This window comes from Ursus americanus, chromosome 7 (genome assembly GCF_024610735.1).
Source record: "Ursus americanus isolate L20-20 chromosome 7, mUrsAme1.1.p, whole genome shotgun sequence".
NCBI classification, from domain to species: Eukaryota; Metazoa; Chordata; class Mammalia; order Carnivora; family Ursidae; genus Ursus; species Ursus americanus.
In genome coordinates, this window is record NC_142133.1 from 70,347,698 (window position 1) to 70,361,944 (window position 14,247).

Genomic DNA, 14,247 nt, shown 5'->3' on the forward strand with positions numbered 1-14,247 from the left:
CTTAACTGGATCTGTATCTCAAAATGCTTTTTCACTAATTGATTAATTGATTGACTGATTGATAGGAGGAAGCCTTAGTCTTTTTGTTTTTTGAGCCCCAGCTTCATTTATAGTCAGGTACTTCAACATCCCACTGTCAGCAATTCACAGAACCAACACACAAAATAAGCAAAGATATCAGAGAACACAACAGCACCATCAACCAACATGATCTAATTGACATTTATAGAAAACTACACCCAACTCACTAAAATAGTTTTTTTTTTCAAGTAATTGTGAAATTTCAACAATATAGACCATACTCTGGGTCATAAATAAACCCCAACAAATTTAAAATAATTGAAATTACACAACATAAATTCTCTGACCATAATGGAATCAAACTGTGGTTGGGTTCAGTCAAACTACTCAGCCAAGGAATGTAATGTTATTTTTGCCTTATTTTGATATCCTTTTTATGAAATAAAATATTACCATACTTTTCTTCATAGGTTGATTGATATCAAAAGTGTCACTTTTTAAATTTCCTAAATAGCCGAAAATATTTCTTCCAACACTTCCTTGAAGAAGCCTGATATCTCACATAAATGATTCTTTTTTAATTTATAATTTTTGCACTTAATCTTTTCTTGCCAGAGACACTCTATTTCTCTGTTCCCTACCCAAAGCATCCACAGTGTCAAGCATTAATCTGCCCTTCCAGATTAGGCCAAGGTCACTGGCTGCATTGTCTCTGGAGCTAAGTGAATTGCTGGCCTGGAGGTAGAAGGGAGTCCACTGCTCTCTGGGAGCCTGCCTTTAATCCCCTAGAGATGAGTTTACTCTGCTAGAAGAAAATTAGCCTCTGGAGAGCAAAAGTCAACAAGCTTTATCATTCTTCTTCCTGGGTTATTTTGCTATTGTTGACAGGCTGTCTTAATGTCCCAGGGCAGTTCTTTTCTGGATTTGTCTTACCCTTGGAATAAATGTCCCAGGATTTCATGGCTGTATGGCCCCCAGAGTGCAGTAGCAATGCTGCCCAGCAGTATGGCCTAGATGCATCTTCCAACGATGTCCTTCCACTGCATCAAGCACAATGGCCAAAACCCATCTCAGGAAGCACTTGGACACTAAGGAAGCCATACTTAGCTCTGTGAGGCAGATACAAGACCATTTTGATCATACTCCACAGTCAGGTAGTCAGCTAACAGGATCTCCTTGAAGCAAACCCTTCTCAGGAAAAAACAAAATAAAAACAAAAACGGAAACACCCTTCTCAGGAAACATAGGAAGTGTGGGTCTACATCACAGCCCACTATAAGGAGATCATGTACTTCTGTTTGTGGTCCCCATTCAGACTATTATGGGCTCAAGGATATACACCCCCACCCCGCCAAAATTCACATGTTGCTGTGGACTGAATTGTGTTGCCTCAGAATTCATATGTTGAAGCCCTGATCTCCAATGTGACAATATTTGCAGCACTTCTCTCTCTCAGTCTCTTTTTCTCCCTCTTCTCTCCCCACCCCACCCCTACTCCCCCTCCATGTGAGGACACAGGCTTCCTGCAAGCCAGGAAGAGGGGTCTCACCAGAACTCAACCATGCTGGCATCCTGATTTCAGACTTCCAGCTCCCAGACTGTAAGGCAACAAATTTCCGTTGTTTAAGCACCCGGTATTTTGTTATGGGAGTCCAAGCAGACCAAAACCTATGTTGAAGTCCCAACCTCCAGTACCTCAGGGCATGACTGTATTGGAGAAAGAGCCTTTAAAGAGGTAATTAAGGTAAACGAAGTCATTAGGGCGTGCCCTAATCCAATATGAGTGGTGTATTCATAAGAAGAGGAGATTAGGAAACAGACATAGAGGGAAGACCATGTAAGGACACAGGGAAGAGAAGGCAGCCATGTACAAGCCAAAGAGAAAGGCCTCAAAAGAAATCAACCCTGCCAACACCTTGATCTTGGACTTCTAGCCTCCAGAGTTATGAGAAAATAAATTTCTGTGGCTTAAGCCATCCAGTCTGTGGTACTTTGTTATTGAAGTCCTAGGAAAACTAATACTCAGGCTATTGGGGGAGCCATTGTTATTTTCCACATGTCCCAGCATCACAGTCCATAAAGTCACTCAAAACAATAATTAATTCAGAGATAATGGACTATCAAAATGGTGGATATGATAAAGAAAATGTGAAGGAGGAGGAATAGGACAGACAACCTTAATAAAGTGGTGAGGAGGACTGAGACTTGGTGACCAGGGCAAGGGAGTGAGTGCACTGAGAGGGACCCAAGTGAGGCCGGGACATGGAGAAGGAGTCACACACAGAGTGCCCCTTCTCCACGCACGGAAGAATGGTAAGGCAAGGGAGCACCACCTGCCTACCCCCCTTCCTTTCAGAAAGGTTCTAGCTTCTCTGAGCAGTAAGGGAGTGAATAGTTCATCTGCCCTCTAACAAGGAGACACAGCACTGTTATTAATGAAGTGAGAACAAAGTAATTATCTGGATAATTCAGACATCCATCCCCATTTCAACCACAATGTTCAGGTAAAAAAAGATGTAAGAGTCAAGAGGAATAGATTGATTTGAATTAATTGCCTCAATTTACCATTTTATATTGGGCTTGTCCAAAGTAATTTACAAAGATGACCTTTAGCTGTGCTCATGGGTCAGCCAGTGATACTAGGATATTTTCATGTTGCTTCCCAGAGTGTCCTCTCTGGGAGCCAGCTGAATCTAAAATTCCCTGTGCCTTAACTCTCTGACAAATGCCATAAAGAGTTCAGGATTTCCTAATCTTCTCATCGAGATTCAAGATGACAGAGTACAAACTACTTGGGATATGAAGTCAGAACACCTGAGTTCGAGTTTTAGCTCAGATAGTTACATGCCAGGCAATCCTGGAAAGTCATTTAACTCCAGGGATCCTCAAATGTCTCACCTGTGATATATAACATACAACACACAAGGTTATTAGAAGAATTAAAAGAAATAAAGAATACCAAAGCCCTTAACAAACCTCGAACAACGTGGAATCACAGCTCTTCCTAGTAAGACACTAGCTTGCTTCCCCAGATATAAAGCAACTTGTGTATGAACAGAGTCACTGAGATACAACCCCATGCTGCTTACTTGATCCTCTGGCACACTTGTAGTCAGCCCTTGTCGGTATTTGTGCTTGCATAATGCAGACAGTAGAATCTGGTGAGTTATATAGAGTTTAGCTCTGGCTTCCTTATTTGTAAGATTGGTGGTTAAAATATCCACTTTGCAGATTTTTTTCTTTTGAATTTTAAATGAGATCATTTATGAGTTAACTATCACAAAGATTGGTACATTTTTGGTGCTTGATAAATATTAGGGTTTTAAAAGTATTTATAATGATATGACTATTGTTCTGTTGCCACTCGGGAGCAGAGAGATGGCATACTGTTCTCTTCTCAGTATCTGGCAAACTGTTACCATTGGTCTGTTGGTTTCTTTGTATACTCCCCATTCTAATTTCCTACGCCCACTCTCAACTCCTGTTATCCTCCTCACCCCCAAAGTACCATTCTAAGGTTTTTGATGTCAGTTCATTTATTTTATTTACTTATTACTACTGTTGTATGTTCCTTGTAAAACATGTTGAACTGTTTTGGGTGAAAACAAAACAAAACAAAACACAACAACAAAAAAAAACAACAAAAAACCGCAAACTTCATTTCTCTAACCACTGGATCCTTTCTAAAGAAAAAGGAATATGGCACTTTGGACTCTACCAGGAGCTTTGGAATTCAGCTTGGGAGACCAAAAACATTTTTTTTTTCTTTCTGAAAAGACAAGGGCTCAGGGCCTGTCCCCTCAGGGATTGTGACTCTCAGTCCCAGGTGACTGGTCACTGCTTGGAAAGCACCAGGGAGGAGCAGTATCCTGATAAGGGACTGATCCTGCTCTTTGAGCAATAGGACTGATGTCATCTTCGTGGGGAACAGGTCACACTTTATTAGTGGGAGGGAGGAGAGGTTACTCAGGGCCATGTACAGGCTTACAAAACAGACATTTCTTAAAATAAGGCTCAAAAAGAATCTTCTGCACACAATAATAGCTCTAAATGGATCACAGACACAAATACAAAATCTAAAACTATAAAGCTTTTAGGAGAAAATATAGAAGTTAATTTTCTTGACCTAGTTTTAAACAACAGTTTTTAGGTATGACACCAAAAGATAAGCAACAAAAGAAAAAATATATTAGACTTCACCAGAATTGAAAACTTTGGTACTTCAAAAACACCCATCAAAAAAGTGAAAAGAATCCACAGAAAGAGGAAATATCTGGAAATCCTATATCTGATAAGAGACTCATATTCAGAATATATAAAGAACCCATGCAACTTAATACCACAAAGTCGAAACAACTCAATTAAAAAGTTCAAAACCATGAGAGTCTGGACTCTGGGAAACAAACTGAGGGTTACAGAATGGAGGGGATGGGGGGATGGGGTAACCATGTCTATGGGGTAACCAATGTCTATGATGGGCATTAAGGAGGGTACTTAATGTGATGAGCACAGGTGTATCTAAGCTAAGGTATATCTAAGAGAGCTTATCTGAAGTCAAGGCAAAGACAAAGACTAAAGTTAGCCATGAGGAAGAGCTCCCTGAGAGTTCCCCAGTATCCCCAGGAAGGCACGCCCTCTCCTTATCTGGAAATCCGTTTAAAATGAGTGGATTATTCTATTTCTTAGATGTAAGAATGTGAGTCTTCGTGGAGGTAGGTGGCCTCCCAGAAAACCCATCCTTCTCAATGATTCCAAATCCTCAGCCCCAGCCCCTAACCACTATGAGATTGGAGCCCAATGTGACTCATAAATTGTTTTTTTGAGTTGCAAAGTCTTCATAGAATCAAATTAGAGCTGTGGTGGGCATAGGAGGTCTCCTAGTCCAGTCCACTCATTGCACGGGTGAGGGACGGACACTCAGAGTTTTGGAGACCGTCCTATGATGATGTTTCATAGCAGCAATTCTCTCTCATACAGATTCAAATGCACCACACATTCTAAATTAAGACTGAGGGTTGCTGGGGGGGGGGAGGTGAATGGGGTGACTGAGTGATGGGCATTAAGGAGGGCACATGATGTAATGAGCACTGGGTGTTATATGCAAAGGATGAATAACTGAACTCTACCTCTGAAACTAATGATACAGTGTCTGTTAATTAACTGAATTTAAATATTATAAAATAAAAAAAAAAAACAGACGCACGCAGACAGCACCTAGGAATAAAAATGAAGTGAGTGCATAAAAAATACCTGTCTTGGAAGTACCATCTCACATTATAATCACAGGGAGTATACCCTCGCTTCTTACTCTCTGCCCAGCCTAATAAGAGGTGTTGGTGAGCAAGAGGAACCAGCGATACAAAGGTGATAACCACACACAATTCTTGTCCTCACTTATCTCTCTGGCTGGCAAGGTAACACGTAAATGCATGAAATATTAAATCATATTTCCAGAGAAAATATAAGTTCAGGGCAATAGTAGAAGGTTTGTATGAAGTCTCTTCATGACCGGTTGTTCTAAAACGAAACTGAGAAGATACCAGGGTCAGAAGCCCTGAGGTCCAGCTGGGCTGGACCCAGAGAAAGGTTCCTTGAAGTAGGTGGGGCCGCAGCCTGCCCTGGAAGGTAAATGGATAAGATGTGTATCATCAGGGAAGTGGTACTTGACACGCACGGAACCTCACGGCACATGGAGCAGTGCTGACTTCTGAGGTCCCTCCCCTTGTAAGAACCGCTGCTCCACATTCTGACCTTATCTCTTGGATAGCAGACAAAGGGAGCAGAAAATCTCTTTTTTGCTTCCTCACAGGAAGTTAATCATCTATCAGTAATGCCTTCATTTGATTGGCAAGGGCCCTCCCCATTATCTTCCACCTAGACCATCCACCAAAATGCATGCCCCATTTTTTTCTTGACATTTCTCATTTGTGCGTGTGTGTGTGCATGGGGTGTGTGTGTGTGTGTGGTGTGTGTCTGCATGGTATGTGTGCACATACATGTACAGACCACACTGGGCCTGCATGCTTCCATCTACAATTCTTGAGGTTTCCTTTCCAGCTTCTGGGCATCCTTTGCAATTACAATCCAGTCATAGGCAGAAAAGAGATAGGCTAATTAGTCATCATCAGTACTGGTCCCTATTTGCCAGGTGAGATATTTGAACAGCATAGCTGGGAATCATTTGTATCAGATTGTAATTCTTTGTTTTATGTCACTGAGAAGATTTATCTGGCATCATGGTCACTGTACATAAATATCCTGGAAGCAATGGGGTATAAATGAATGGCACAGACCCATCCATGAGTATGCAGCAAATTACGTACTGAACATCTATATCAGGATGTGAACTGCACTGACCTCAAAGTATGAGGCTTCTGAGGGGTCTTTAATAACGTCCATAGTTCCCTGAACTTGGCCAGGACCCTTCTGGTCACCTGCAGATACCACAAAGCAGAGTTTCACTTCTAGAGACTGTAACTGGAATATTCAACGTTATCTAATTCCTTGAAATGCCACTGGTCAGGTGGCTTTCTAATGGGGACCCAGAGCTCTGTATGTACTTGGACTGGTGGTTCACCTAATGGGCGCTTGGCATCCAGGAGCTGCTAAATCGCAGCCACTGGCTGGGATTCCCCTTCATGACACCAGAATGCATCTCTGCTAGAGTCACTAGTCCGCCTGCTGTCGGAAGGCCCCCATGTGCCTCAGAAAGGGCAGTGATTTCAAATACTCAGACATGTAAGGAATCATCAAGAGACAAACAGATACTCTGGACTCTGGGAAACAAACTGAGGGTTACAGAAGGGGGTGAGGGGATGGGGTACCCGGGGGATGGGTATTAAGGAGGGCACGTATTGTGATGAGCACTGGGTGTTATACGCAACTAATGAATCACTGAACACTACATCAAAAACTAATAGAGTACTCTATGTTGGCAAACTGAACAAAATAAAAAAGAGAGAGAGAGACAAACGGACAGGTATGCATAGCCCTGGATGCCCTGTTCTGCTTCTGCTTTTCCTCAACCCTGATTACCTATTTTTGTTCTATTAATCTCTGCTTCTGTATACAGCAGGGTTAACTAGTTCAATAGGTATGCTACAAAGATATTTCCGCTCTGGGGCACCTGGGTAGCGCAGTCGTTAGGTGTCTGCCTTCGGCTCAGGGTGTGATCCTGGAGTTCTGGGATGGAGTCCGACATCGGGCTCCTCCGCTGGGAGACTGCTTCTTCCTCTCTCACTCCCCTGCTGTGTTCCCTCTCTCGCTGGCTGTCTCTCTGTCACATAAATAAATAAAATCTTTTTTAAAAAAAAAAGATATTTCCGCTCTGATACACACATAATAAGTTACTTTTCTTCTTTCTTTCTTTCTTTCTTTCTTTCTTTCTTTCTTTTTTTTTTTTTTTTGGCCAGGTATCATGCTATCAGTGCAATTATTTACATAATTGTTTCATTTAATTGTCACGAAAATAGCTAGGAAGAAGTTAGATATTTTTAATCTTATTTTAAGGATGACTACACAGAGGCTTAGGAGGATAGAGTCACTTGCTCAAGGTTACAAACTTCCCAAGAAAGCCAGGACTCAATCTCTGGTGTTCCTGAGTCTAATACTCACACTGGTTTCCTTTACATCAGCTGACCTCTCTGGACCAGTTTTCTGTTCAATGAGTAGCTTAACCATAAGATTTCCTGAATCTTAATTCTATTTGATGTCTCTATGGAAACTAGCCAATATCCGTTGAAACTTAGAACTTGTTTTGAAGAGGGAACTGAGAAATGTTTTTACTCAAAGGAAAGGGATGAAGGGTGATACCTGTGGTCACAAATAATGCTGTGTTTTCAAATAGCTTTTGACAAAAGGTGAGGTGAGAAGATTTGTAATTTAAGAAAAGTCTAGGTATTAATCCTCATAGTATTGCTGTGATCGTACTCAGGTCAACTCAACGATTCAACATTTGCTCCATAGGGCTGGTGTCCAGGACCCTGTCAGAGGACGGAGCCCAGCACACGGTGACTCTCCAGAGGAAATGAGGGAAACAGGGAAGCTGACCCCCATGTTTCCAAGTCTTGGGCTTTCTCCTTTAGAGACGGTGCCAGCTCAGAAGCATCCAAACCCCCTGCAAGTTTTCCGTACATCTGACTTATCAGATTCAGTTTTGATTCCCCAATCACAAGAATTATGTTCCCTTTTGACACAGACGATGGTACAGAGACATCATTCTTCATCTCTGTTTGGTTCTTCCCACCTAAATTTTTCACCCATTCCCTTTAAAGTGAATATGCGTTTCCCCAAATACGGTGAACAGCAGCTCCTCCTGTGGAAAGTCGGTCATAAAATCGTTCTAATAAAATGCTCAGAGAAGTGGGGCCTGGGGGCGGATACTTTTTCCAGACCTCCCACAATTCAGTGGTGCAGGGACCGCCAGCCTAGCAACGGCATTAAGACAACGTGGATGTGAAGCAGCCGGTCGCCGCAGGGAGTGCAGCTGCCCAAGGAGCTCCTGGCTAAAGACAACCGTTCACGAATGAGGAGAAATGTGGAAATGAGTGCCAGGAACAAGGTAAACCTTATAGTGGGCGTCTCCACTGAGAGCACAGAAGGAACCCTTCTGGAACCCTCCTTCTCACCACCAGGAGACTGAAACACTTCACAGGTAGTTTATTCCATCTGGATACAGAAGCAACAACTTGTGACAAGAAAGCGCTGGCCAGTGCAACAGGCCACTGTGTTTCTGGTAGTCACCTGCCCCATCCCCACCCCCTCACCCCACCCCACCCCCGTCATCGCTCTGGGCTCCTCCAGCCCTTACACCCCACCCTCTTTAGCGCTCCTGACATCCTACCTTCAGCGCCCACCAGCAATGCCCTATCTATGCATCTGTGTCGCCAAGCGAACTGGAGGTGCCTGTGGACAGGCCAGTCTCGGATGCCGGTCCATCGCATCTACCACCCTTGAGCACAGCGCTGGGTCAGTAAAGTCGGTGCAGCTGAAATATCTATGCTGCACGGGATTCCCTGCAGCTGGGACAGTACTGCGCCTTGACAAATGTCTCCTGTGGGAAGAGGGGAGGATTTGTGGAGGAAGGTCTGGGGTGTTTGGGAGGAACAAGCCGTATTCATCCACCACTCGGCTTCTCCTCACTGGCCTACCCATCCCTGGAGGAAACCCAGGAGCTAGTGCATTCAGGGAAAAGCCTCCTCTCTCCAGTTTCCCAAGAAGATTGGGGGGGGGGGCACCTCACTGGGGTTTCTTGAAGATTTGGACACTTGGACTCTTGCTGGGACTAGGTCCCTCGGGACACCCGGTCAGTCATTCGCCAGGTCTCCTTCGCCTTTCCCTCTGCTCCCTCCTGGTGGGCTGAATCCCAGACAGTTGACCTCCAGCCACAGGTGCAGATCAAGATTAGGGGCACCCTGCCACCCCCAAGTCCACGAAAGCGGAACAGAACGGAAAATGTCTCAACCAAGAGGCTGTTAAGGACTGGTTCTGGAAATCGCTACCAAGTCAGAGCAGGGAGTAGGGGTGAGTTTTGTCCAGGTGCCTGGTCATCTGAAGGCACCGCTGGGTCGGGGCAGGCGCCAAGCCCCCCCACCCCACCCCCGGACCCCAGGGCCCCATTCTAAGCAGGCCAGAGGAGAGAGGCCCGCCTAGGCCCTGGCTGGGTCTGGGGTCAGCCCCTTTGCCGGCCCCTCCTCGAGCTCAGAGGCTACAGGAGCCAGGTGTGCAAAAGCAAACAGGCCCCGCTGCCCTTTGGACATTTTGCAACTCGCCAGGCGCGCTCTCTAAGCCGGGGCGCTGCGGCCTGGGCGGGCGGCCTGGTATAAATAGAGCGCGGACGCCGGCCGCGCATTCTGTCCTCGGTGCCTGGCGGCTGCCTGCAGGTGCCCGTCCCTGAGGAGCCAGCTAGCCCGCCAGCCAGCCAGCCGGCCGACACGAGGCGCCGCGAGGGAGCCGCCCGCCCCGTCGGCATGGGCCCTCCGAGGCCCGCGCTGCTGCTACTGCTACTGGCGGTCGCGGGCGCCTGGGCGCGTGAGTGGCGAGGGCCGGCCTGCGGGCCGCGGGGGCCTGGGTTCCGGGGTGGGGGGGGGGGGCGGGGAAGGAGGCCCGGGGAGCCCGGCCGGCGGTGGCTCGTCCACGCACAGCACGCAGGGCGGGGACAGCTCAGGCTGGGGAGGGGGTTCGCTCCTCTAAAAGCGCAAAGACCCCTGCGGTGCCCCTCCGCGGGAGACCCGGGGCCCCATCGGAAGACGGAAGACGCGAGAAACCCACCGCTGTCTTTGTCCTTTCCTTACAGAAGAGGAGGTGCCGGAAAATGTCAGCCCCAGCTGCCCAAGTAAGGCGTTTCCCCAGCGGGCCGGGAAGGGCGCCCCCAACCCCCAGCCCCTCCTTCTGCACCTCGGCTCACTAAGATGCTGCGATGCTATGCTGGGTGTGCACTACTCTGAGCCCCAAGAAGCCAGTGCCTTGAGACTCAGGGGTCTCAACTCACTTCCGCCTGCATTTCTATTCTGTCTCAAGAGCTTGGCCTGGGGGTAGGGACTGTTGCTCTGTTGACCCATGGACACTTTAAAGAGACAGCCCATCACCATCTGCTTATCAGTGGCTAATCATTGATTCGAAGCACATGAGGGTGAGGAAATGCTGACTTTAACCTTTGTGGAGAAATCCAGACCCCACTCCTTCATATTTACCTGACCTCCGGGGGTCAAGGGAGCTGGCCTCGCGGTGGTACCCAGTGTACTCCTCGGAGCCGGAGGCTGGCTTCCGGTGAGGCAGCACTGCCATCTTGTGGCCATCTGGCATCATTGCCCCTGTGTTCCTGCCCCAAATGTTCTTTTTCTCAAATTGTTCAGCAAATTCCTCTCAAGCACAGTAGGAAACTCCAGATTCCTTCTTGGAGTTTTCTTAAGACAGTCATATATCCCTAAAACGTAATGAACTTTGCCTCAGGGATTTGGTAGAACCAAAAAAAAGAGCCAGAGAATTGTGGTATTTTCAAGCTGAAAAGGCATTAAAGATATTTGCTTTGTGCTGCCGACTCTTAATTCACCAGTCTCTCCTATAGACTTTCTGAGCCCCATTGTTTAACACTCCCCTCCTTGCACCTCAGATAATACATTCAAAAAATACTGGCAAATTTAAACATTATCCTCAACAAAACATGGTGGGGAAGTTAAATCTGTAAAGGGAGGGGCGCCTGGGTGGCGCAGTCGTTAAGCGTCTGCCTTCAGCTCAGGGAGTGATCCCGGTGCTCTGGCCTCCGCTATGAGCCTGCTTCTTCCTCTCCCACTCCCCCTGCTTGTGTTCCCTCTCTCGCTGGCTGTCTCTATCAAATAAATAAATAAAAAATCTTAAAAAAAAATCCGTAAAGGGAAATTAAGTATAATGCAAAGTCAATTAAAAATAATTTGAGTTTAATTACCATTTTTTATGATCTTTGCCACTACCCCTCTCTTCCCAGAATAGACTATCCTTGGGGGAGTTTTCTGCTATGTAGCTGACCTATTTCTCCTCATTTTAGAAGATGGAACTCGCTTCAAACACCTCAGGAAATACATATACAACTATGAGGCTGAGAGTTCCACTGGTGTCGCTGGGGATTCTTTCTCAAGAAGCGCCACCAGGATCAACTGCAAGGTATGAGGGGACAGGAAGAGCCACTGGAGGAACCCGGGGCTCCCGTCCTTGCAGACCCAGCTCATGCCAGGACTGCCGTAATCACAAAGTGAGGGACTGTCCCTAGGTTTGAAAGTCAGCCACTCTGCTGAGTTTTCTGCCACAAAAAATTTTGCAAACCAGATTTGTTTTTCCGTTAGCTTCTAAGATGTAACTGGAATACATGATCTAGAATATCAGCATTGGGATGGTGGATTTAACGAAAGAAGCCCAGTGAGTAAGCCAAGGGAGGTGGGCATCTCAGGAAAGCGTTCTGGAGTGCAGTTTTTATACTCTGAGCCAAACAGAATCTTTGCTTAAGACAAACAGAAAAAAGAAAAATTTAAACATGTAGTTTGTTCTCAAAACTTTATCTATTGCTGAGATGATTGTACTCACATCCGTGTTTATATGGAATGAATCTAAGTGCCACTGTTGGGGGCCATGTGGGAAAGAGAAGTCAAGATGGAAAACTGACCTCTTCTTTCTAGGGCCCCATAGTCTGTGTTGTCAAATAGGGTAGCCATTGGCCACATGTGGCTGTTTCCATGGAATAAAACTTAAAATTCACTTTCTTAGTCATACCAGCCACATTTCAAGTGGCCAGAAGCTCTCCTATCAGACAGGGTAAATGTAGAGCATTTCAATCATTGCAGAAAGTTCAGAAAGAAAGAAAGAAAGAAAGAAAGAAAGAAAGAAAGAAAGAAAGTTAGTTAGTTCTTGAACAGTGTTAGGGATCTCCGTAAACTCCAGCAATACATGAAGCTCCGAATAGACCCCAAGAGATACAAATAGTTGGGTTGCTTGGTTTCTTTGGTGACATTAAGGACATGTTTGCATTGAAACCAATGACGGCCTTCCTCCTGCCTCCTGTGGTTCTTCCTCTAGCCCTTAGACTGCATTCCCTCTAACCAGTGGTCCCCAACAGTATTTCCCTTGGTGTCCTGATTGGAGAGTAAGCTCTGGGCTGGGAAGGGTCTCATGTTCTTGATGGAGAGTCTTCATGTGCTGCTTGCTACCCTCTTCTCAGGTTGAGCTGGAGGTCCCCCAACTCTGTAGCTTCATCCTCAGGACAAGCCAGTGCACGCTGAAGGAGGGGTATAGCTTCAACCCCAACAGCAGGCCCTCACTGCACAAGAGCAAGAACTCTGAGGAGTTTGCTGCTGCCATGTCCAAGTAAGGCGTGGGCCTGTCTGAACTTCTGAGCTCTGGGATTCACTGGCTGTAGTGTGCATACATGTGTGTGTGCATGTGCGTGCACGTGTGTATATGCATGTGTGCGCGTGCATGTGTGTGCAAAGGCGCATGTGTGTGCATGCACGTGTGTGTATATGTGTGTGCATGCATATGTGGGTGTCTGTGTGTGTGTGTCCAGGGAGGGATGAATGCATGCATTTATATGAGGCCTGTGTGTGAGGATAAGTATTTTATTCTGTATTCACCGTGGATTGGGGAATTGCTAAATTGTCACAAAAATGAAAAAGAGGAAAGCATTATTTACCCTCCCCTAGTGAAGGGCCCCTAATTATCATTTAAATGTGTTTCTAAAAACTCCCAGGCTTTAAAACTCCTTGAGACAATAAAGGTGAGATGGTTTATTTAAACAAGTGAATTCTTGTTTAAAGAATTAAATGAGACTAGTAGCCCGTGGTCTTCAGGGAGGGTCCAGCAGGACTTGGTGTAGTGCAGGGTCTGTTCAGAGGAGGGCAGCAAGTCCCAGCCTCAGGGAGTCCAGGAAATGCCAAGTCCCCACCCAGAGCCAGTGTTCTGCCTGTGCACAGTGACCAGGCCATCCTGGTATTTGCAGCTGGCCTGTCTTCTGCCCGATCAGTGTCTGTATTGCACCTGTTGTAAATATTTTGAACATCACCCCTGCCTCAAATCCAAATCATGGTTGGTAGTGTCCTAAGTGTGTGCAAACACAGGCAGTGATAGGTTTGTTCATCTGGGAGCATCAGAAACTCTCCTCCCATCTTTCAATTTGTTAAACATTAAACATGAAAGCCAGTCCTTTCTCTGCACAGTAAGTCTTTTGATGTTTCTGTCTCTCGCCAGTATTTTATCTGAGACCTAAATGTGGATGAGCAACCAAGATGCAGTGACAGGAGGGACAGGAGTTACTTTTGGGGCTTTACCTTTCTCCAAACAAAAAGTCCTCCTGCTCCTGACCACCACAGGCTTTCCAAGCCTGCATTGCAGTGTCTGGAACTTCCTGCAGGGGTGTAGAGCTGTAGGAGACATGCCTGGTCTCCTTCTCCTCCTCTGACTTAACTAGCGCAGGTGCGGCCCTGAATTTCCAAAAGGAAGTCCCCAAAGGGAAGTCCCTAAGATCATAGTTGAAACAGGCTTCAGACATGGTCTCAAACCATATTAAAGAGTGATTACCCAACAAACATATGAAAAGAATTTTAAATTCACTGGTCTGGAATTTAAATTCCAAAAGTCTGGAAGCGTAATTAATGTAACAACAATATATTTATCACATTATGCCCATACGATGACAAAAATTTAAAACAGCCAAGCGCCTGTTGCTGGCAGGCCTCTGAGGAAAAATGTACCTGTAGCATTGCT

The 14,247-nt window shown here is 45.8% G+C and overlaps 1 protein-coding gene across 1 annotated transcript in view; it reads left to right on the top strand.

Annotated features, from left to right (window-relative positions):
• Positions 1-9,908: 9,908 nt before the first annotated feature.
• The window catches only part of APOB (apolipoprotein B), a 38,378-nt gene continuing 34,039 nt past the window's right edge, over positions 9,909-14,247 (top strand). Inside the window, exons 1-4 of the mRNA XM_045813461.2 lie at positions 9,909-10,050; positions 10,316-10,354; positions 11,543-11,658; positions 12,707-12,852. Of these exons, the coding sequence (XP_045669417.2) occupies positions 9,990-10,050; positions 10,316-10,354; positions 11,543-11,658; positions 12,707-12,852 (362 nt within the window). The 5' untranslated portion in view covers positions 9,909-9,989. The remainder of the gene's footprint in view (positions 10,051-10,315; positions 10,355-11,542; positions 11,659-12,706; positions 12,853-14,247) is intronic.